We start from the raw sequence: 25,819 nt of genomic DNA on the forward strand, positions 1-25,819 counted from the left end.
TTTTATCACACAGATTTCTTATTAAGTTAACTAGCTAGTTAGATACTTCCATATTTTTCATTATACTCCAGAAGGGATCATATTTTACTTGATCGAAAGCCTTTGTGTAATTTGCGAAACAGAGCAGCATTGGTATATTGTGTTCTCTCGCTTTTTATATTATCTGTCTGATGTTCAGCATCGGTTCCCGCGTTCCTTTCCCTTGTACGAATCCACATTTTTCTTCAGCTTTGTCTGTAAATAGAAAGTTCTTTAGCTGTTCATTGATTATAATATGTAGCAGAATGTTGCTTGCATGAGAAATATTGGTAATAGTTCTTGTGGATAGGGATAAAGGTTAATTCGCACCACTGATCAGGCTATTCACCTGTGTGCTATATTTAGTTGCACATATCCATTATCACATCTACGCCAAACTCGCCCATTGTTTTAGAGTCTCCGCTGGTATGTCATCGATCCCCGGGGTTTTTTTTTTCTTAATTGGTTAAGAGCATTCTCTACTTCTGCTCGTAAGATTATTAGTTCTTCCTCTCTGATTGCATGTTTCTTGTGTTCTAAGACTGATTAATATATTAAAGAGTCGTTGTATAACTCTTTTTTCCACTAATTCTAAGGTTCTAAGGTTCAACAAAAATACAAATCTAATAAAGCACCAGGTTTCAATCTAATTACATGCACGTTACTGCAAAAATATACAATAAAACGATAAAAATATGTACAAAATATTTTCAACACCATCTTTAGAACTGGCGGTTGTCGCAGCCAACGAAAAATATTACATATTGTTGCAAATTTTATTAAAGATATTTAAAAAACAGAAGTAGATGATCAAGCAAATAGAGCAAACAGATCCGCAGGTTGCCTAAATAAAAAAAAATATATCGGAAAAGAAATGAAAGGCACAATTTACAAAACAGTCATCAACAAATAATGACATACGCGGCAGAAACACGACCTGACATAGAGAGGACAAAAATGATGACAGAAACAGCAGAGATGAAAACACTTGATGGTAAGACACTATGAGGCACATTTAAAAAGCATTTTATTTTCGGATTTAGGAAAAAGCATGGAACAGTTGAGCAAATGCACAGAATATTAAAAATCACTTGAGCGCTTCGCAGATTTGCTACATATCGGCAGATTTCTTGGATGGTATTCAAGTCATAGGTAAGGTTTGGTACGAGTTAAAGAAAAAAAATATCACAATTCTTTTTCGACTTTCAAAATACTACTATTGAAGCGATATCTGGCAAAATAGCAAAATAAATTCACGCCTCTGCATCTTAATAATAGTCCACTATCTAATCTACGGCTAAGCCGGATAAACAATTCGCACTTTAGATCAACTCCAGAAAAACAATAATTATGATCGTAAACAGAGCACATAATAATCTACTCCACTTACACCAAGTCACTAATTTTGAAGTAGTAGACAGATTGTTGTACCTGGACTCCCTGATAACCAACGATGGTGATAAAACCATAAAAATCAAGCGTATACTAGCAATGGTCCGAATCGCTACAGATAAATTAGCACTAAGCTCAGGTTGGTCAATGCTCTTATTTTTTCCATTGATAGATATGCAGCTTAAACATGGATACAAAATAATTTAACGCATGTGCTGGACAGAACACAGAACCGATTCTCAATTCTGGAAGAGTTTAATATAATAAAAAGACTATTAAAAAAAGTAAGCCGATCATACCTAAATATCTTCGGACACATAGCAAAAAGAATGTGGACTATGGAACTAATGGTAGATAGTAGAACAGCGTGAGGAAGATCTCCAACACGATGGACAGGCCAAGAAGACAGCATGCGCATAATATTTAGAGTATCACCACGCCCTGACAAGGCTAAAAAAATCTATAAAATCAGAATCCTTCATCTAGCAACAACACAAAATTTAATACTTTTACAGATGACAGCAAATCCTGATTCCGCATTCTAGTCCTAAAATGACATAAAAAATTTGCAAATACCTAAATCAAACTGAAACAGGCTTGTAGAATAGAAAAGACCAACTTTTTATCTTATTATCTTAGTATATTTTTATCATCCTTTAATATTAGACACCACTATGCTATTGAGCGATGTTCATTATTCCACATTTATTTTTTGTAAGTAAAAAGTAAAACAAATACAAACATATGAATGATATTGTTTTACCAGACTTAATGAGGTCTGTCACAGCCTTTTCTTTGGTGCCTCAAACTATTCCTATTATGACACGCGGCATGTGTTCTTCATATCAGATTTACCATGCAACAGACAAAAAATAATACATTAATCCATTAAATCATTTAAATGAAACGTAAACGGCACACATGCGCCATCAAAGCATAATAACCGAAAGAACCCTTCAAGTACCATCTGCTGCTTCGAGTATGACGCAAAACGTCATCGTGGTCCCTTAATCTCCATCTGCATTAATGCACTTCACTAACACTTCAAGTTAACCACACATATGCCGTTAACAAAAGGATAGAGATGAGCGTAGAAATATATAAAATAACTATAGTAGTAAAGTATGTTCATTAAGTAGTGTATAATAATTTAGCTCATGAATAAAAACTACTGTTTTATATTCACCCATAATTTTCTTTGCATTTTCAATTTAATTCTAATAAAAAATACTGTATTTATCATTAAAAAAAATTACTTATTATTTTTATTTATTAATTGTATCTTTACTATAAATAATTATTAGAAATAAAGATGATAGAAAAAACTATTTATTCTATTATGAACTTCTGTTTTCAACATTTCTGTATCAGTTACACGAGTCATACAAATTTATTTTTATTAAGACAATATTGATCTCAGCTGTAATAAATCATAGGTATCGCATATAAAGTAGGCATTCTCGACAGTTTTAAGTTTAAAACGCAAACTTTAATTAAAAATGGTATGAGGTCTTGTTAACGACAACGGTCAACGGTCCGATTTTGAAACCGTTCCGTTACACGTTGCTCAGTGTATTTCAGGTTCGTATGAATCTTTGTTCACGCACCTGCAACCAATTCGTTGGTTAACTACTTATCATCGTCTACGTATCCGGTCCCCTCGGCAAGACGTTTGTCGGACCAGTACAGTGAACCACTTTAGTTTATACAAGTGTCTTGACCGCGTCGGACGAGCATCCGTTATTTCAATAAACTTCTTTCTTTGTTGGGTATAAAATAAGGATTTTAATACGGAGATTTTAATAAGTGCGGTCGAAAATCGACCTGTCTTATGGGATAAATCCACGGAAACCTATAAAAATAAACAGCTTAATTTTGCAGCATGGAGAGAAATCTGCGTGATTCTGCAAGAAGACTTGGAGACATTATCGGTGAAGAAAAACAACGATTTTGGTAAGTAAACATTCATTGATAAAGTAACCTGTTCAAAATGTCTTAAATATATTGATTCTGCCATTGCAATTTCCCTTCTGGTGATAGGAAATAATCTGCGAATTTATTGCGAATATTGTTGGTTGACGATATTATTAATTCCTTCTTCTTTGTGGATGAAATTTTGCAATAAACAGCAAGTCTTTGCTATATCGACCGCTAAATTCATCAATACATTCAGTGGTCGATGAAAAATTCGCCATTATATACAATGATTTCTTTACCTTATATCAAAGAGCTCACACCCAGACTAGTAAGGGTACTTAATTCTTTTTATAATTTCAAAATTGCCAATAAACCGGTATTTTCAATAAAAATCCTTCACACAAAAGTAAAAGACAAAACACCTAAGTAGCAAATGTCACATGTAGTCTACAGCATTCCATACAAAAACTGCAATAAAAAATACATAGGCCACACAGAAAGTCATTTAAAAAAATCGCATAATTTCACACAAGCGACTGCCGACTGCATCAGGACCATTGCTTATTAGCGCTTCATGTAGTAAAGGAAGGACATCAGATGGACTTTGATTCAGTAGATGTTCTAGAAAGGGAAACCAACTACAAGAAACGTCTTTTTCTAGAAATTGCTTGTATAGCACAAACAGAGAACAACATAAATAAAAAAACAGGCATCCACCACCTTAGTAAAATCTACTCCTTCCTTCTAACAGTTGACAAACAGCATATAAAATTAAATAATTCAATAGATTCTATTTTAAAATAGGATTATTACATTACCATATTATCACATAGTTTAACAATAGACTCTTAAGAAAAAATCGTACAGCACATATTCAATTACAATACTTAACATTTCTTATCAAAAAAAATTTTTTTAAATACGATATCATTCTATACTATTCTTTAACCTTTACATAATAACTAGGTCTTGGAATTAACCAAGATCTAATTATCAAACTCTTGTTAAAGTGATCTTCAATCACTTTAACAATTTCAATTGTTTTTTAAATAGCTCCAACTTGAGCTTCTAATCAAATACAGTTATAGACATCCAATGAAGGCAAGGGCCACTGAAATATCCACTCTACTTAGACCATCAAAGAGAGAAAAAGATTTTAGAGGTTAGTGTTTTTAAACCTGCAAATTAACCACATTGTCCACATTACATGACATAAAGTCCAGGTTATGAATTAAATAAAAAAGATGTAAAACTCTCTAGAGAGGACTTTCTGTCCGATACATAAAAGAAACACTTGTGCTTTGTGTTTGTACCAGTTTTTGTAAATTTACAATACATGTTTTTTGTACGAAAACTTATACAATTTTGTACAAAAATTTTTATAACTTTGGCCAGCTTTCTTTACGGCGCTAATCTCAAATTGTAAGTAACATCAAATTAGTTTAAATAGATTGTCAATTTTACATGTAAAACTATTTGTAGCTTATCCCTGATGATGTCGATGACTATCGACGAAATATTGGAATAATAAAGGAATAAAGAGTACACTTAGCCTATTCTTTCAGCTGTTTTCCCAAAGAGTCTCAAAGTTTATATATATATATATATATATATATATATATATATATATATATATATATATATATATAGAATTTTGGTCATCGATGTTTTCTTTTTCAGACAGAGAAGTTACAAAGAAGTGGAGCAACGCGAGAGATAATTGAATGAGATGTGCAAAGAAACTGAAAGAGATGAAGTCGGGTTCAGAAGCAAAGGCTAACTCAAAATATAATTTTTTTGAGCAAATCAATTCCTTCATAAAATTGTAAGTCATAGACCGACTGGAACGAATATGCCACCTACTGAACCCCCCGAAAAACCACCTGTCAGAGATGATTCTGCTGTACAAAAAAATTGGAAGAAGACAGAAACTACAGATGAAATTCTGACAACAAAAATACACAAGATGCTGGATTCTTCCAATCGTGAAGAAAGCAGTCCAGTCATGTGTTTCTTTAGGGGAATTGCACCTATTGTTGAGAATTTTAGTGATGCGGAGTTAATAAATTTTCAATTCGGGGTAATTTCATCCCTAAGAAATATACAACAAAGAGAGAAATATGGTCATGGCGCAGCATAATTCCGCAGCCCCAAAGCTACCAGCCTCAGCCCCAGAATTATCAGCCCCAGAACTTTGAAATGAGTACGTTATATCATACACAAGCATATTTCTTTCAACAGAATAAAAACCTTGCAACATTTGAGCCATATCAGAGTACACCCTCAACTGCAAATTTCAGTCAAGTGAGTGAACCACAAACACCAACATTAAAATCATCTTCTCCATTTGCAGAACAATCTTCAATATCAGACCAGTCGTCCGTTAGCCAAAGCGACATAAATTTCGATTTTAAAAAATCACCCTTATTTTACCAATAATTTTTGTTTTGTATATAGACTGTAATAATCCTGTAAATATTAAACCACTTTAAGTTTTCAATAGCCTAAATTAGTTGCTTAAGTAGAACAAAATGGAAACAAAATATCCAGAAATGATTAAGAAAAGTATTTTTTCCATATTTCTCAGTTTTAGTGATCATAAATAGCTAAAGTGTTATTATATAATATCCATATATAGTAATACAATATGATCTAAACGGTCAAAATCCGATTAGCATAATATATCTTCGTATCATACAGGAATCTAAAATGTCGACTTCTTCAACTGATTGTAACAGAAACAACATTTAAAACAATAATCGGATTCAAAAAACTTTCTGTTATTGGATATCTTAGAGGCTTGCATCTTAATAAGATGCAAGCTCTTGCAAGCTTGCAAAAACACATGACAACATTTGCCAGTGTGAAAAAATTGTATCAGAAAAAATACAAAATATCGTGAGATAAATATCAAATAAATGTAATTGTCTGCATATGTACATATATTTGTACATCTGGCAATCAATAGTATTCTTGGAATAAAATCGCTTGCATTTTTAATTTACCTGAAACATATCGAGTCAAATATTAATTTGTAGACTCTTACAAGTACTTTGAAATAAATCCCAGAATACTTAACATAGTTTAGAGACTGAGGTAGTGCATATGATATTAGATTTAAAAATTAGAATATACAAATTGCTTTATTGTCACTGAAAATTGTACAATTTTATGCACAAATCTTACAAAAACTCAAAAAAATAACAATAACAATTAAAATTTCAATCAATACTTCAGTACACCGTAGAAAAAAATATTTCAAATAAAAAATAAGCATTTTTTTGTGTACAATGAACCGTTAGAAACAACGATTGAGGCGACCGTCGATTTTGCATATCAGTTAAGCGTGCGAAATCAATGTTCATTAAAATTTGTATCAGCTGAACGTTAAAAATTCGATATCTTTTGATTCAAGTGACCTATCGACAAAAATCAAGATGCGTTTTAAAGGTAAAGAGTTCAGCTTTCGTATGAAGTTTTCGTATTTTGCCGCAAATAAATTTTTTGATTCTCACGAGATCAATACAATCTATCCCTTTCATTGACTAACTATTATAAAGTTTCTGTAACTAGAGCCTAACCTTTAAAACCTATAGCATGAAATTTCAGTTTTGAGTTTTGGCAACAAATTTGAGGCATTTAAAATATGGTTAAAACACGCTGGATTTAAACTTTCACACAACAAATAATCTAAAACATTTAACACTTTTTTTTCAAATTACACTACTACGTTTTTCAAAAGAACAAAACACCTGCAATAAACTACAACCAAAACCTTCTTCTTAAATGCATTTCCCGTGACCTGTGATCGTTTGTAATGTAAAACATTAAATTCTAAAATTTTACTACAATTACTGGTCAATAAAGGTGATCAATTTTATTAAGCTCAAGAAAATCGTAAAAAATGGCAAAAATCGCGCCACGTTAATTTATTTAACTCCTTTATTAAAATTAAGTTTACTTTCGGCAAAATACAAAAACCGTATACGAAAGGCACTCTTTGCCTTTAAAACGCATCTTGATTTTTGTCGATAGGACATTTGGATTAAAAGATATCGAATTTTTACCGTCGAGCTGTTACAAATTTTATTGATGCTATTTAATTTTTACCACATTGATTTCGCGCGCTTAACTGACATGCAAAATCGACGGTCGCTTCAAAAGTTGTTTCTAAGACAACGGCTCATTCTACATAAAAAATGCTTATAAACATTTTTGGTTTTTTTTATCAAAATGTCGTGGTTTACACAATCAAAAGCTTTGGCATAGTCAAAAAAAAACAGTGGCAGTGTAAAGAATATTGTTTAGTGCTTAATAGACCTTATGTAGTACAGAAAACATAGCATCACTGGTACATTTATTAGATAAAAAGCCGAACTGACTTTGTGGTAAAATGTTGTTTTCAACGAGAAAGGACATAAGTAAGGGCTTTTATAAGTCTCTTAATAATTTTGGATAGGACCAGTAGTAAGGCAATAGGTCTATAGTTGCAGACATTCGATTTTTCATCACTCTTATGAAGAGGAATAATAATGGCTGTCTTTAGGCACTCAGAAAATATACCTTTTTGTAAGGAATCGTTAATTAGTGAGACCACGACCAGGACTTCCAACGCATTTTTTGGGAGATTTAAGAAAACTTGTATGGATAGTCCATCAGTATTACAGAAAGATTTGCTTTTGATACTAATGATTGTTTGGATCAGTTCAGATTTATTAACTGGGCTTATAAAGAATAAATTCGAGAACTTTTTTGAATTGGGGTGATAGGAAATAGAATCTTAGTATGACAAAATAGTTTCAGGAAGTAATTATTTAGATTTTTAGGGTTTGGAAGAGAAAATGTTTGAGCTGTGTTAGTTTTATTTCGAAGATCGTTTATTATGGATCACGTTTCTCTTGAAACATTTTTAGAGCTTCCCAGATGATTCTGATAGTACATTTTTTTAGCGATTTTGATAAGTTTTAGATAGGATCCTCTGTACTTCGAGATATATTTAGTGACAAAGACGTTGGTAGTAAATTTCTTGATGTACAGTAGTAAACGCATATTTTTGGTTGATATGCGGATACCTTTGGTAGTCCAGGGTTTGCGATGTTTTGACTTAATTGTAATTAAAGAAAATGCCTTATTGAAAATAGAGACAAGCCTATTCAAAAAGGTCACTGAAATTATAGTCCACATCCACAGAGGGAAATTGCCATCCAGAAGTCAGGCACAAATTTTGAAATTTACGAAAGGTCTGAGCGGAAAAATGGTTGGATTTTCGAGGATTGTTTATTTAGAGTCTCAAACTTGGTATATACTGCTTCAAGATCAGATAGCCCTGCATTAATAATTGTAGAGTGTACATTAAGGGGTGAGAAATCTGAGACAATATAATCAATTATGATAGATGTTGTTTTAGTAATTTTTGCAGAAGAATTAACATGTATTGTAAAAACATATGATTCAAATATATTTAGCAAGATTTAAATCTAGATTAAGATTCTTGTTATAAACCAATGAAAACTCAAAAAAGGATTCATTCAACAGAAAGTCATATTTTGTTATAGGAGAGAAATCATTATTTGTAGAAAGAATTAGGTTGCCACTATGAGCTGAACTTGGACGATCATACCCAGCAATTGTGGTATATTTTTCTACAATAAAAGGCTCGTTGACTTCAAGTCAGCGATTGGTAAACGCAACTATCGAGGGAAATCCTAATTCCTCTAGAAACAAAAAGAATTTATCTGTTTTATATCTTTCTTATTGAACGAACATTAACCAGAACTATGCTAAAGTTGTCATCACTAAAATAGTTTGAGGTTTCTAGTCTCACAGAACACGTCGTATTACTTAAAAATTTTGTTTTGGAGAGGCAACGGAATAGTAGTTTCGGTGACTTTCCCTTGATTTTTGCAGGTGAATAATTCTTTCCGAAGTAAGAAAGGACCTAAAAGCAGCAAGATCAACGTCCATCTCAGTTGGACCAATTCCATAGGCATCGTTAAATTGTAGAAGGATTTTTCGTAGATCTTCAGTCTTAGTAGAAAGTCCTTCGGAAGCCTAAAAGAGTTTAACGCTTGTGTTGATGAATTCTTTGTAACATACTGAAGCAGGTTGGTCGTGTAGAAAAGCCAGATGTAGTTTAATGGCTTTCAAGATATCCGGTTCTCCCAATCTTGCTAGAAGATATCGACTGTTAGAGTTATTATTTATTCTAATTCTTGGTGGGCTCAAAGGATCCAGATTTATCGATAGTAAAATATTCTTCTTAATGAAGTTAATATAAAAATGGGAAGTTATTCTTAGATTTGTAAACTTCGATGACCTGCTTGTCTGTGACTATTTTTGTGTTTTCCTCTTTACCTTTGTTGTTGCTTAAAATGGTAATTGGATTTTTCAAGCTAACGGGGCTTGCGATGTTCTTCTGATTCATATTTGATTCGAATGAATGAGTTGGTTCATAATATGAGGATTCTATGGACTATTTAATATTTACAATAGCTGGTCAAATTTCCTTATTAAATAATAAGTCAATGGAGGTTTTAGATGGTATGCCTATTTTGAATGGAGAACCACTCGCTGTGTCGGCATCTTGAAGGAGGGCATAACATCCAATATATTCCTTGGTACCCAGCTTCTCTTTAATAAAGTGAACAACTTGTATGATTTCTCCACGGATTGCCCGCTGTAAAAATTTACTATGAGGTTAAAAAGACTAATTACGCAAGTTCCACCCATTAAAAAATAGGACGGTACTGGAGTCAGAAGTTCTCAATAAAGGGTAGACTATTTTGCTTCTCTAAAGAAATATTCCAGCCCCTTTTATTTAAAGATGATATATTTAAAGAAATTGTCCCCTAGGAAGAAAATCACATACGTTTAGTAACTCCTGGTAAAGTTTTAAAGGAAATTAATAATATAAAAGTAAGAAAAACCACTGGTCATGACCGAATAACAGGAGAAAGGTTAAACCAACTTCCAAGAAAAGCACTGATTAAGCTAACGTATCTCATTCAAGTAGCAATTAAGTTAAAATATGTTCGTTAACATGGACAGTTGCAGAAATAGTTTTATACGAAAACTTATTGTTAATGACAAATTATCTGACTGGTTTTCAGCCTGTTACCCGCGAGAAATCGAATCTACGCACCAAAAAACCTAATAAAAAATGTCAAGGTACCGGGCGGACATAAAAAAAGTGCATACTCAAAACCCGCTAGCTCCTAGAGTATATACACACAAACACACACACACACATACAGACACACTTACACACACACACACAACATATGTATATACACACATATTTTCATAATGATTGATAAAGATGAAAGGAACTGAAATAAATCTACATGATGGGCACATTTAAATTGTGTTTTTCATAGTTGATATTACTGGTAACTAGAAAAATGTTTTTTTAAAATAAAGTATTTTTATTGTTTATTAATTTATTTATTATTTACCGGATTTTTTTAATTAATTCCAAATTTAAACAAATTTTGTTTTGTATTCCACCCTTTATTACTGAAAGTTCCTGCTTACAAGTATTTGCATCTCCAGCATATGAGTACAATACAATAATTAGTAATTCAGATAAATGAATCATTTTATATAAAAGACTTTTTTAGCGGAAGTGATACCTGAATTACGTTCAAAATGCTTTTGTTATTAATTGATAAAAAAAAAACAAAAATTGCCAATGATTCAGTTCTATTTATAGCAATCGATTTAATATGTCTATTTCATTTATATTTACTAAAGCGTAACAGGAATATTTTACCACTAAACAACTGAGATTTAATTAGTGAACATTAGAACAAAATGCGTATTTCAAGCTTAATAAGTAAATCAAATTTGTTGTCCAATATTAGTGAAAAACTAACACATTTTACAAAATTACTGTGTTTTATTTTACTTTTTATATTTTTTGTAATAATATGCAAGTTTTTATTGCTGTTTCTTTAAGAATTCTATTTTTCTCTATGAGAATTATTTTATTTTTTCTTAACTATTTATGTAGACGTTTATGTTGCTTTTTTGCCTTAATTATGAAGGTCTTTTTATGCTATTACATATATTTCTATAATCGCGTTTGAATTACATATTTTTTATATTAAAATAGAGCTAATAATAAATAATGTACTTAAAGGGACATTTCTATAGTACTCTTATTTCTTAATGATATTTGTGATTGATTTCCTTTGTATGTCATTTGCATTACATGTTGTTATTTTTTTCTGTAGATCATCACATCATTATCATCATCTGCACCACCCGCAGTCTCCATTCCCGTCTACTGACTCCTGGTCTTAGATCTTTCTTTTTGACATTGCATTTTGGACTCCATCAAGTTTTGTTGTTTTCGTCTTTGTTTTTTACGCTCAGGTGGCTGCCTATGGAATATTACCTTTGTTAGGCGATGGTCTATAATTCTCTGTAAATTTCCGTACCAAATAAGCTGTTTTTGCTGTATTTCTTTTATGGGGGCGGTTGTTCTGTCCACGATTCTTTCATGTATTACGTGCATCATTCTCTATGTATCTGCCGATCTGCACCAAAAATTAACTACCAGAACAAGGGGTTTTGGTTCTGTTCTCTTAGTGAGTTGCCCGATTTTACATCCATTATGTATAAAGCTTTTAAAAATACTGTTATACAGTTGTGTCGCTTTCTGTTTGGAAATAGTTTTTGACAGGAGTAATGAATTCAGTGCGCCTATTCCCGTATTTTTCCTCTTTTATAATTATTAGTACTTCGATTTCTGTTTTAATACGTCTATTTCTTCTCATCGTTACCCCCAAATATATATATTTGGAACATGTAACTACCTTTCCATCTTCTAAGTTCAGTTCATCGTCTTTAAGTTCTCCTATATTTATTTATAATGTTATTTATATGTTCTTGATACATTTATTCATATATTTCCATCTTGTGCATTTTTTTCTTCTATCGACATTTCTTCTCTAGACGTATGCATGTATGCGAACTGTCAATTCACTCATCTATCTATACATTCTTCTTTCCGTCACATGCATTCGTTGTTCCTATTTCTTTTTAACTACCCAATATCCAGTTAGGTATATATCTGGTCTTATGACTGTTCTATAGAATTTTTCTTCAGCTTCATTGAAGTTTTTCTGTTACAGAATACACTACGCTCTTCCTGGTACCTCACTCATCGAACCCTAATTCTCCTGAATGTATCTTCATCTATTTTCTTATTACTTTGAAAAATCGATCCCAGGTACTTAAACCTATTACTTTTGATAATCGTTTCACTACCCAAAGATATCACTTTATCTGTAATAAGTCCATCTTTAAATGAACATTTTAAATACTCTGTTTCTATCCTATTAAGTTTTAAACCTTTTTTATCAAGACCTTATCTCTCTTATGAAATTGATCAGTCTCTTCCACACTTATCCTGACACTAGTTTTTATTTTCTCATTCATGTCTATTCCAATCTTTAGATATCCACTGCGGACTTCTTTCTTATTGAGTGCCCACCATAGAATCTCTCGAAGAACTCTATCATATGCTTTATCAATATCAATGAATACGTTTCTTTATTTATAAAAGCGTTTGTGTCTTTATTCCCGCATTTTTCCATCAACTGCCTGATAATAAAAAATTGTATCCGTTGTTGATTTGCCTTACATAAAGCTAAACTGATTATCAGATATAGTATTTTTCATATAAAAATGCGTGCACGTCACAATTTATATAAAGTGACGTCACTTATATTTAAAATTTCCAGAACGTCAACCTTCAAATTTTCCTAACACAGCTATTAATACGAAACCCATACGGAACTGCTCGATCTTTCATAGGCGTCAACATGGTATAATAATCAGAAAAATGTAATCATCATTATATTGGAAATTTTAGAATTATATTGATTAAATAACCAAAAACATTTGTTATTATTAATAATATAAATTTTATGAAATAACTCTTCAAGTCTAATATTCCACAAAATAATAATTTTAATTAAATATATTAGAAAATTGTACGCAACTGATACAAGAATACTTCAAATTTTTTGACAGTTTAGCGTGTGGCAAAATTGTTTAAAGTGTTGCCGCTTTATTAGAGTAAAAATTTTGTTTGTTTTGATTTCTTACACAATTTGAAAAAATTGTATTTACAAATACATATTATATAAGCTTTCATATAAGATAGATTATTTTGAACAAAAAATATTGGCGGGACGTTTTTACTATTAATGCTCTAAAAGAGGTTAGTTTAAAATTTAGAATATTTAATTTTGTATTAAAATGTTTTCTTAAATATTTTAGTGTGTTGCAATAATCTTAAAACTAAGTGTATTTACTGTTAATATAGTAGTTTGACAAATAGTTTACATTTTAAAAATTCCTCACTTACTAACTATTCTGATGTTTTGGCAACGCTGTGGGGTTCTGACGTCGTAAATCTTGAATGACGTGCACGCATTTTTATATGAAAAATACTATATTTCGGTTTTTTCCCGTGTCCATCAATTACTCTCTTCCATATTTTCATTGTGTGACTAAGTAGTTTTATGGTCCTGTAGATTGTATATTGCTGTACATCTCCCTTGTTCTTGCATATACTGTTTCTCCATTTGTCTTGGATTTGTCCAACTTCCATAATTCTAAAGGGACTATTACCGTCTCGAATGCTAAAAACTGACACATTTTCAACAATTTTTCATGTATCTCATTTATTATACAGGGTGAGTCATGAGGAACTTTACATACTTCTACCATATGTAGAGTCCCTCAGGGAGCATATCATGTGGCCACTAAAAAATGTCAACTCCTCTTCTTTATTAATTAACAGGGTGATTTGTGTAATTGGCCATTTATTTCATTTTACTGTAGTGTTTATACGGCTCATTTGATTTTTTAAATTTTTGCATGATACAGTACACTACTATCAAGCATTCGACTGGTATTAGCTAAACTAAAAAATTCCAGGACTGGCTTTGGAAAAATTAATTTAGGGATTCATATTAAATATTACACCCTGTATAATTTTTTTTAAATGCAATAAGTGATTTTCAAACTACATAAATAGCCAATGAAAACGACATAAGCGACAATGTTGTCGCACTTTTATTAAATTTTTAGTGAACGATCAAATCTTACCAAAAAACGAACAACTATAATGAAGTATCAAATTATAAGGTAATTAATTTAAACAAATATGTTATAAATTTCAAAGATTTTAATTGAGATGATAAACTGAGTCACTGCACAATAAAAAACAGTAACTACTAACAATAACGGAGAACAATTTAAAAAAAAAACTAAAAATATGTACATAGTTATGATAAACCCATAAATTAGAACCGGAAAAGATACAATAATGGTAACAAAATAAAAATAATTCAAAATAGATTTTCGAAAGGGAACCCTGCAGCCTGTACACATTTTTGTTGCCGAATTGTTAATTGACGTATTGAATTACGGATACTCTGGGGATCGTTTCTAATAGTATTACAACAATGTATAATTCTATCAATTAATTGTTGTCGGTTATTAATATTCACTGCGTAAACTAGTTGCTTCAATCGTCCCCAAATATGGTAATTAACGGGATTGAAATCAGGGGATCTTGAAGGCCACGAAATAGGACCTGCACGTCCTATCCACCTGTTGCCATAAACATTATTAAAATATTTTGTAGAAAGTTCAAATAGACCTGCTGTGTTAAAGGACCATCAAAAAAGTGAGGACCTACTAATTGGTTATTTATGACACCAATCCACACGTTAACCGAAAACCTTAACTGAGAACGACGTTGTCGAATAGCATGGGGATTTTCTTTTGCCCACACATGTGAATTTCGTGAATTCTTTATCCCGTCTCTGGTAAATTGGGCTTCATCTGTAAATAGTGTCCTGTATAGCGTTGGTCGATTATTGTTAATCCATCTACAAAATTCCAACCTATCGATCTCATCTCCAGCATGTAGTCGCTGAACCATTTGAATGTGATATGGGTATAGATTATTTTTTTGTAAGACTCTACTTACTTTTGATTGAGTAACATTGAGTTCTCGACTTACTTGTCTAGTGCTTATTGTAGGGTTCATAGTAACGGCGTCCATAATGTCATCTTCCTGCGCTTCATCTACATGTCGCTCTGTTGTTCCACTAGGAAAAGTGCCATTTTCTCGCAAATAATTAAAAACTGACCCAAATGTTGGATGACTGGGAGTTCGACGATTAGGAAATCTCCTGCGATATTCTCTACTAGCAGCCCTACCATTCCCATTACAGAATCCATAAACAAATATTATGTCTGCATATTCTGTGGTCGAAAACTGATGTGGCATTTTGAACGAAAGTAACAAAAGCTCTACCAAAACTAACACAATGTACTTAACGTAGATATGACAGAAGAAATATGTATTCTTGTACACATAAATAACAATTGATAATGACAATAATGACAATGGGTATAAAATATCAAGAAACGTCAAACGGTCAACGCCAACCTTCATTTTAAACTTTTTTGGATTTATTTTTATTTAGTACAGTTGATGCAATGTATTATTATTTGACATAAAATTTTAATCATTTACAATCAACAAAAACTAACACATACAAGAGGTTTGACTTTTTAATCAATTTAATTTATTATTTATCGAAAATAATGCCCCAATACGATCTATGATAAAAATTTAAAATTGAAAAACAATTGATTCTATCGTAGAGATAATACAAAGTGACAGTAAAGATGTTACATAATTTTCTACGTATTAGATTATGTTGTAGGAACTCATTTTAATTAAAATGTTTGAAATTTATAACATTTGTTTAAATTAATACCTTATAATTTGATACTTCATTATGGTTGTTCTATTTTTGGTAAGATTTGATCGTTCACTAAAAATTTAATAAAAGTGCGACAACATTGTCGCATATGTCGTTTTCATTGGCTATTTATGTAGTTTGAAAATCACTTATTGCATTTAAAAAAAAATTATACAGGATGTAATATTTAATACGAATCCCTAAATTAATTTTTCCAAAGCCAGTCCTGGAATTTTTTAGTTTAGCTAATACCAGTCGAATGCTTGATAGTAGTGTACTGTATCATGCAAAAATTTAAAAAATCAAATGAGCCGTATAAACACTAAAGTAAAATGAAATAAATGGCCAATTACACAAATCACCCTGTTAATTAATAAAGAAGAGGAGTTGACATTTTTTAGTGGCCACATGATATGCTCCCTGAGGGACTCTACATATGGTAGAAGTATGTAAAGTTCCTCATGACTCACCCTGTATATGGCAATCAAACTTTTTTTATACAATTATACAACTTTTGAAGATTACAAAAAAATTTTCTTTTTTTTTTTCATTATTCCTGTATTTTAAACATGGCGCCAAAAATTTTTTATTAAAGAATTACTGCTGCATGGCAGATCATAATTACCACGATTTGACAAAAAAAAATAATATTAAAATTTTTATATCTGAAAAAAGTCAAAAAAATGGTCAGTTTTTAAATAATTTTTCAAATGTCCACAATTTTGTTTCTTCAAATTTCTCTCGAATTTTATATTTCAAATTTGCCGTTTCAGAGATAAAATGTCCGCCATAGTAGGAGCAGTAATTTTTGGATGAAAAATTTTTAGCGCCTTTAAAATTCAAGAGCAGTGGAAAAAAAAAGAAAAAAAAAAACATTGTTTTGTAATCTTCAAAAGTTAAAAATAATATAAATCAAAGTATGATTGCCGTATATAATAGATAAGATACAAAAAAATTGTTAAAATTCTCTTCTCTTCTATTAGTAAAAATAGAATCATTGCAACATATGCAGATGATATCGATGTTATGATACTTCACAAAGGTCATGTCAATGCTTCTCAAACCTTGAGTCATTTGGATGTTTTTTCCACTTGACTAAAAACCTAGCGAATTAAAGCAAATAAAATTAAATCTATCCATGTCACCTACACGATACGAAGAGGTGCCTGTTCAACTGTGACAATAAATGGTCGGTTCTGGACAACAAAAGACAATACATATATTTGCTAAGAGAAACCCACTGGGCTTAAAACTTAGCAAACTGTACTGGATGTTAAGTCGTAAATCACAATTAACAGTTACCAATAAATGGCTAATTTACCTTAAGGGTGCGTTCATAACGGAGACCATCGCACCGTCTCCTCGCCTAGAGCGTAGCACTGACGGCGAACGCTCGCATTTAAAGTAATGCATTTATTTTACCGAAAATCGATTAAAAATGATACCATCCCATGGCCCGAGCGAGAGTCGGCGCCTCGTTATGAACGCACGCTAAGTCATACTAGGTTAGAAGGTCTATTGTGGCTAAAGTCGTCTTAAAACCGATATGGAGCTACGGAATTCAACTATGGGAGACAGCATCCCACTAAAATATCGAAATCATACAAAGATTCCAGTCCAGTACAAAGTACTTGGATTATCGTAAACGTTACATGGTACGCAATTAACAGTCTTATTGCTTTTCTTCTTATTCTTCCCCTTTATAATCAATTCTGCTTGTTTATTGTCGGATTAATACCTCTACAGAAGGTTGTCATTCCATCTTTTGCGCGTTCGTCCGATACTTCTTTTGCCGATTGTTGATTTATCTCTTGCTATTTTGACCACACGGGTCTCCCCCATTCTGCTTTTCTGGTTATTCCATTGTTTTTTCTATTTAGTGTCCATTCGTGTATACACTGTATGTTACATTTGCTTCTAATGTCTTCACTTCTCTTTCGGTCTCTCAGCGTATGTTCTGTAATTATTCTCAATACTCTCATCTTTGCCATTTTATCAAGTAGCCTTTGTGTTCTTATTGCTAGTAATCTTAAAATGAAATCTGTCAAAGAAGAAATACCCTACTTCTCTCAGAAGTATGTTCACCCAACGCATTGGCTCAACTCTAATGAGACGTACCGTCCAGCAAAGGATAAGAATGCATCTTCCATGTGATCTGTCTGTCAGATTTTCGAACCTTAGTAGTTTTTTATAGTGTATTGTAATGTTGTGTAGTAGTTAAGTTTCCCAAACCCAACCTTAGATAAGTGAAAGGAAATTGCCACTGGAAAGTTTTTCTACATGTTTTGTTACATTGTTCCTCTCATTAACATTTGCCTATTACAGATTGCAAATTAAATGGGATGTTTAATAAAAAAACTTCTTTGATATCTTCTCGTCTAATTTTAGCTTTTAACCTCTGCATGTCCGGTCCTCTTTTGGCTTATCCTCTATAATTTTTTTTGTTATATTACTGGTCAATATTAAAATAATATATATTGTGTTTAAAACTTTAATTTTGTATTTTTATTTATAATTATTCTCAACAGTCTTTAATTTGTATTAAAATTGCGTTAGAGCATTATGTAGTATAAAATAAGCAATATATTAATTAATTAATTTTGTCTAAAATTCTATTATAGGTACTGTTCCTTTTATTAATAATCTAAAAATAACGGCTACATCTCTTCGAAGAAGCCACCTAAAGACCCACAGCCTACTTAAACACTAATTTAAAATAATGGTTAAATGAGTTCAAATGTGCATCGAGGGTATGAGGTGCTTGTAATGCCTTCGAGTCGTCTCCGAGAGACATTCTGCTCTTCGACGTTTGAAATTCCTCATATCCTGCAAGATTCCTACTCCTTCTTCGGCATACCTGACTGGATTCCACGGATTGCTGAGTTTCAACAGAAATTATGAGTCACTCGCGTAGCTACCTTCGATTAGGTGACTCGATACGTTGTAGTAGAGTAAATATTACTTTCGTTTGTTTTAAATGACTTGTCGAGTTCGTGCTGCCGAGTTATAGGTTAGTTTTTATATATTTTTCTAGTGTTTGTAGTGTAAAGTGTTGACAGTGGCCAAATACAAAATGAATAATGTTTACCATAATACAGGTTTTTATTCCAATAGGACAGATATGTGCTTTGTAAGTAGATTTGTGGCTTTTTTTTTATTTATTTTACGGTAGCTGCTATTTACATTTTTATTTAGAAACAGTAGCTTATAGTAAAGAATTAGATTAAACTTAGTTTTTTTTTAAATGCACGTATAGACTGAGAGATTAATTATTTTATCGTAAATATTTATATACGAAACTTCAACATTAAAACATTTTTATTTGATGTTTACCTTGACAATGTAGGTCATTTTAAAGAACATACACAATATGAACTATGTTTAGGTATCAAGAAAATCATTTAAGTAGGTACGTACATTAATTTTAAATTATATAGATATATGTTATTATAAAGCACTATATATTGTTCACAGTTTTTCAAATATAACTGTAATAAAAACAGACATTTATACTATGATTCATATAACTGTACTTACTTCATGTCATAATAATAATTGTAAATAATTCATTGAGACATTTCTTGACCTTAGCGACATTTCAGATTCATTCGGTCTTCTTTCTGTAGTAGACTTATTTACATGTCCTTCTGTAATGTGCTATTTGCTAATATGAGTTTGCTATCATTTTTTGTAGGAACCAGAAAATAAATTGATTCAACGTTTACCGCTTCCTTATTAATGAATCTTTCTATTTAATCCTACATATTATAGGTATCTAATTTTTTTTCAATTTTCCTGTTTAATTTTTTTCGTTGATTTTGACAACCGTAGACTTTGGATTTCAATTCGGATTTTTTCACACTACAACCTAAAATTTTTTTGTTTTAGTCCAAAAGATATAGGCTTCAAAAAAATTATTACCCATTTTGGAGAACATTTTCTGATGCTTTAAGAATATTTTTGCATAGCAAGTTATTTGTAATAACTCTTTGCGTTTCGTCCAGAATGTTTTGACAAGAGGGTGGACTAATTTCCTGTTCACATTTCTGGATAGGATATAATATTACAATATGCGGCTTTTTGGTTTATCGTAAAATGATTCTGCTCTGATAAACGAGTACTAACTTCTTTAGCAAGATTATCAGCAATCCTGTGACCAGCAATTCCTTTATGATCACGTAACAATAATAATAAAACTACTTTGTTGCGTTTCGCCAGTCGCTTAGGAGATTATTTGCAGTAAAACATTACGAATTTAGAGGCGTGTTGTAGACTTCTGAAGCATTTTTTTAGGTACCATATTTTCCTGATTTAAAAGCAATTGAACGGATTTTGGCATAAGAGTTACAAGAGAGAGAGATATCAAATTACAGCGATTAATGCAGAACGAAAAGAAGTACCAATTATCCTTACTTATTATTTTACTACCGTTTTACGAAGTTTATGCAGAGACGTAAGTCAGTGACGTCTATTCTGCATAAAATTTCCGTGATTGTCTTATTGAGCGTAAGTGATTCGCGTACTTCCTTAGTAGTAGTAGTTGTAGTTTGATTTGTAATTGACGTTTTTGTTGTTAGCTGTTTGTTAGGTCTTAAAAATATGAGAAAAAATAATGCAAAGCATGAAAATTATCAACGAATTAAAATTAAAAAAGCTAGAACGAATGGTACAGAGTCGTTTAATTATAAAGGTAGTTTTGTTGCAGCTAGAACACTTAAGGATACTTGCAGATAAAACTTAAGGTTATGCTTAAGTTTGGAGAATGTAACGAATATTTTTGTGGGTACAAAAGAAACTGTTTTGATATACTCTATGAAAGACTAAACATGTTTACTCGTTCTTATGATTGAAAATCTACAGGTGAACAAGATATTTTTGTTTAAGGACTAATCAAGATTAACAATATTCATTAAAAAAAAATCAAAAAGAAAGGTTATACTTCTTCTTTTAGTACCCTGTCTGGTTATCAAACGTTGGCGATCATATTGGCAATAATAACTTTGTTTACGGCAACTCGAAACAAATTAGCGGATGTCTCTTGATACTACTCTCGGAGCCAGGATGTTCTTCTTTGGCCTGGGCATCTTCTTCCGACGATCTTACTCTTTTCTTCTAAGGTGTAGAAGGCTACACCTCTCTGGATATTACACCTCTCTTACATGGCCGTAATATTTACCCTTTTAAATTTTTATTGATTTTTATCTTTCTGTGCTCTTTTTCATTCGGTGTAAAACTATTTCATTTGTTATTCGATCAACCCAACTTATCTGCAATATTCGTCGGTAAATCCACATCTCAAAGGCCTCAATTTTTTTCTTTGGTGTTGCTGTAAGAGTCCGGCACTCCATGCCATACAGCAATGTGAAGAATATGTAGCAGCGTATTAATCTGATTTTAAGGTTTAATGTAATATCTCTAATAATGAGAATTTTCTTTAGTTTATAGAAGGCAGCTCTGGCTTTTTCATTGTGGATTCTTTCTAACTCTATTCCATACGATCTGATGTTCATTGGTTGTAACTGTGTTTTGCTTATAACCATAAGTTTTGTCTCAGAGTATTAGAGTATTAAGCTTTGGCTCATATTCAACACATGTTTCGGTTACACTGTTTAAAACTCTTTTTCATTGGATGCAATCAGTTCCGTGTCGTCTGCGTATCTGAAATTGTTGACATTAATCCCGTTGATGTTATTGCCTGCGTCTTCATCTAAGGCGTCTTTGAAAATAAATTCGGAGTAGATATTAAAAAGTAGAGGGGATAAAATACACCATTGCCTCACTCCACATCGTAATTTCACTGTTTCCATCATATTCTGACCAGTTCGTACGTAAAGGGATGAAACATGTTTTGTCTCAGTGAGGAGTTGAGAAAAGACATCTACCCCGAGGCGGGTAGACACTTACAAGTCTAGGCTATACAGTTACCAGAAATGGAAAGATTTTAAGTCTGAAGTTTGTTTGAAAGCATGTTTGTCCATTTTTTAAGAATAAGGAAACTAGCTGAAAGGATCCAAAATTTTTGGGGACAAAATAAAAATTATGCGTTAATAAGAAGACTTTTGGCACTGACTGACAAAGTTTCCAAGATAGTGCAATATTTTCCGATAACGTGGCATTCTTTTCTGCCTTGTCTAACGGAAATCATTGCTAGAGCATGTAGAGTGCTTAAAGTTTAAAGTGAAGGAAGTTGATAAACTCGAAATAACTGATTTTAAATCTTACTACAAGAAAGGAGAAGTTTCACTAGACTCTAAATAAGTCGGATAGGATTAAAATCTTGAGTTAAGCAGATGATGAAGCGTTGGTTGCTGAAAACCAGGACGCCCTACAACCACTCCTACATCAATTTAACCACACGACCAAATCGTTCAATATGGTAATATCAGCCGCTTAAACAAAATGTATATGAACATCAAAGACACTTGTAAGATTTAAAGTGGAGGCGAATGGATTAATCATCTAACAAGGGAAGAAGTTTAAATACTTAGGCATAGAACTCTATGGTGACGTTGAAGCGGAAGTTGATTGTCTCAACAATACAATATAGTGAAATAAAAACACTGGCATTGAAGCTAAATCGAAAATATATAAAGCTGCGATAAGGTCTATACACCGCAGAAACTAGACCAGAAGCAACTAAAACCAAAAGATTGCTTGAAACAACAGAAATAAAGGTTCTTCGTAGCATATCTGGAAAGGCTCTTCTAAACAGAGAAAATGGTTGGGTATTAAATGAAAGGAAAAAGGAGTGAAATGAACAGATAAGCAGAATGGAAGAAAAACGAATGGTGAGAATTGCTCGAGACAAATCACCAACAGGATGAAGAAATATGGGCCGACTCCGAAAAAGATGGCCGAACAATCTGAACGTTGATGCAGGTGGATGAAATTTAAATACCCGATTTGCGCAGAATAAAGAGGAAAATAAAGAAGACGGCATGTATCTGATTTTAACATACTTCCTCTTAATGTGTTATATTAGAGTTATTTGTCGTTGATGATGAATTTAGGGTCTTGGATTGAACACACATCTAAGTTTTTTACACTTTCTGTTGCTGACTATTTTAATTTGGCAGTTTTTCAAACTTTTTATAACAGCTTTTTCATGCTTATGCTAGCTACATAAATTGCTTTTAAATAGCTAAATTATTACCGTTTGATTTTAAGGCTGTTATTTGTAAAGTTGTATGAAGAAGATTGCTTTAAGATCTTAAGTTTTATGTTTTACTATGAAAAGTTTGTATCAAGGATTTTTATTGTTACTGCCATGTATTGTTATTTTAGTAAACATCAATGGTGAAATCCTTAATAGGTCATCCACCGTTACCCTTGAGTTTCACGAACAAAAATCACTTCTTTAACACATTACATTTATTGTCATATAACGGACAAAAATATTCTTTTGTTGTCTAAAGTAACAAAGTGCCTAAAAAATTGGACATATCCGGTACAATTTTGGACCATGCATTAGAATAATTATGGGTCTTAGCAAAATTATATATTTGACGTCGGTCGGAGTTTTGATGACAGTTAAAAAACCAATTTTTTGGAAAAATTTCTCTAAAGCTGTAATTCAATTATAATAATATTTCTATATACAGATTGAACGAATTTAAAACGGAACATACGAAATCAATGTATTTCGGCTCAACTCCGCTCTAGGTGGTTGGCCAACAAAAGGTTGTCAAATAATTATATTATAAAAATCCAATACTTCAGCGGGCTGCTGGATTCTGAATTTATTCAAGAACAAGTCAAAACTCCACCCAAATAGGTTGCCTAGAATCACTGAAAAAACTAGACTACACAAGCAGTTATTATGCTGTCAAACCACTTATCGCTTTCTTATAGTCCAAGAGATAGAGCCGAAATTTTGAACTGATCAGTAATATGACATTTCTCTATTGGAATATATTCATTGTAACTGGGTTAAGACTTTGCCTTACAGGCGGACGCCCCTCGTGGTACAGGGGGTGGCTATACAGGGATGAAGTTGTCATTTTTTTCGGAAAAATTAACGATCGATAATATGGCTGAAAATTTGCCCAGAGTAAGATCTTGGTATAACTAGACGAAATCCCAAAGGGCGGACGCGAGAGTGGATACATAAGGGGTGGCGGACAGGGGTGAAGTTGCAATTTTTTGGGGAAAAATTAACGATAAGTAATATGTCCGCCATTTTCATGGCTCATTATTTAGCCCCTAACTACTCTAAATCCAAAAGGGCGGACAGCTGGGTTGGTACATAGAGCCATAAAACGGGGTCAAATGTACCACTTGCCTGCGCATTTTAGGTCTCGGCAACAATTTTCAAACTGATTTTATTATGATATTTTTATACCGATTGATTTGAAAATTTGTATGCTCACTTCTGTTACTATTCTGAGAAGCGTCAAGTAGAGTTTTCCTCAAAATTTTCCAAAAAAATTTCCGTAAATGAAAATTTTCGTAATTTTTAAAGGTAAAATCTAATTTGTAGAATCCTTTCGATTTTCTGTATGTTTTTTTTTTTCAAACTAAAGTCATATTTACTTTAAAAATCACATTTTTTTCTTAAATATAAATATTTTACGAATTAATTTTTAATTGAATAAATGTTTGATATTTGATATTTTATTAAAATTAAAGTAATTTTATAATGTTAACTATTAAATATTTTTAGTATAACAAATAGTAATTTTACTTATTTTTTATTACAATAAAAAGGTTTTTAAATTTATATTGCATAAATAATGGTTGTTCAGATATAAGAAAAATTTTATTTATTATTACATTAATAATCAAATACAAAATATAATATTTTTATTTATCAATAGCTAAAATTCAATTTGTAGAATTCCTTTAACATTTTACAAATAATTATTAATAAAAATCACTTTAATAGTGGAATTATCAATTTTTTAAGTTTTGAAATTTACTTTGTAGATATTTTCAATATTTTTTTTAACTTTTAAATTGATTGAATTTTTTTTTTCATTAGTTAATTATAATTTTACAAATTCTGTTTAGACATTAATTTTGCATCATTATTATTTTAAAATATTAAAATAATAATGATGCGCGTTCCATTTAGATCAGTAATAATTCTAGATCAAGATGCTTTTATCCAACTTGGTGAAACTGACTTTGATTGTAATGAAGTTTTTGAAACCTTAGAAACTTTCATATGTGACTTATATGGAACAGGACTGACGAGAACAATTCCAAAAAGAAAAGTAAACGATGTCAGATTTTCACTATTTAACCGGCAGTATAAGTTGCATGATGTAAACGAGCCTTTTTAAAAAAAAACATTTCGATGCTTCAAGCTTACCACCATGTCAAGATGAATTACACCAACATCTACTGCGAGCCCATTATATTTCAAATATTTGGACAAATGCTCATAAAAAAGTACCAACAGAATTGATTGTTGAAGAACATGGTTGGGAGTTTGAAGATGAAACATATAAATTCAAATGGTTTAGTGGACCTCAGATGCCAGAATCAGTTCGAGAAGTAGTGATTGAAAATGAAGCAGATAATGAATGTGATATTATTGAAAGTGAAAGTGACGAAGATGATGAATGTGATGACATCAATGAGAGTGAGAAAAATGACGAAATTTTTAAAGTTTTTCTAAATTTTTTTTTCTTATCGGAAAAATCGTTTGAAAATTTTTGGAAAAAAATCATGGTATAACTGACAGAAAATCG

At 31.7% G+C, this 25,819-nt stretch overlaps 1 protein-coding gene across 1 annotated transcript in view; it reads left to right on the forward strand.

Annotated features, from left to right (window-relative positions):
- The first annotated feature begins 18,893 nt into the window (after positions 1-18,893).
- LOC140432562 (phospholipid phosphatase homolog 1.2 homolog) overlaps positions 18,894-25,819 on the forward strand; it is a 114,677-nt gene continuing 107,751 nt past the window's right edge. Inside the window, exon 1 of the mRNA XM_072520535.1 lies at positions 18,894-19,254. Coding sequence (XP_072376636.1) covers positions 19,198-19,254 — 57 coding nt within the window. The 5' untranslated portion in view covers positions 18,894-19,197. The remainder of the gene's footprint in view (positions 19,255-25,819) is intronic.

The sequence above is a fragment of the Diabrotica undecimpunctata genome, chromosome 1 (assembly GCF_040954645.1).
Source record: "Diabrotica undecimpunctata isolate CICGRU chromosome 1, icDiaUnde3, whole genome shotgun sequence".
Classification (NCBI taxonomy): Eukaryota; Metazoa; Arthropoda; class Insecta; order Coleoptera; family Chrysomelidae; genus Diabrotica; species Diabrotica undecimpunctata.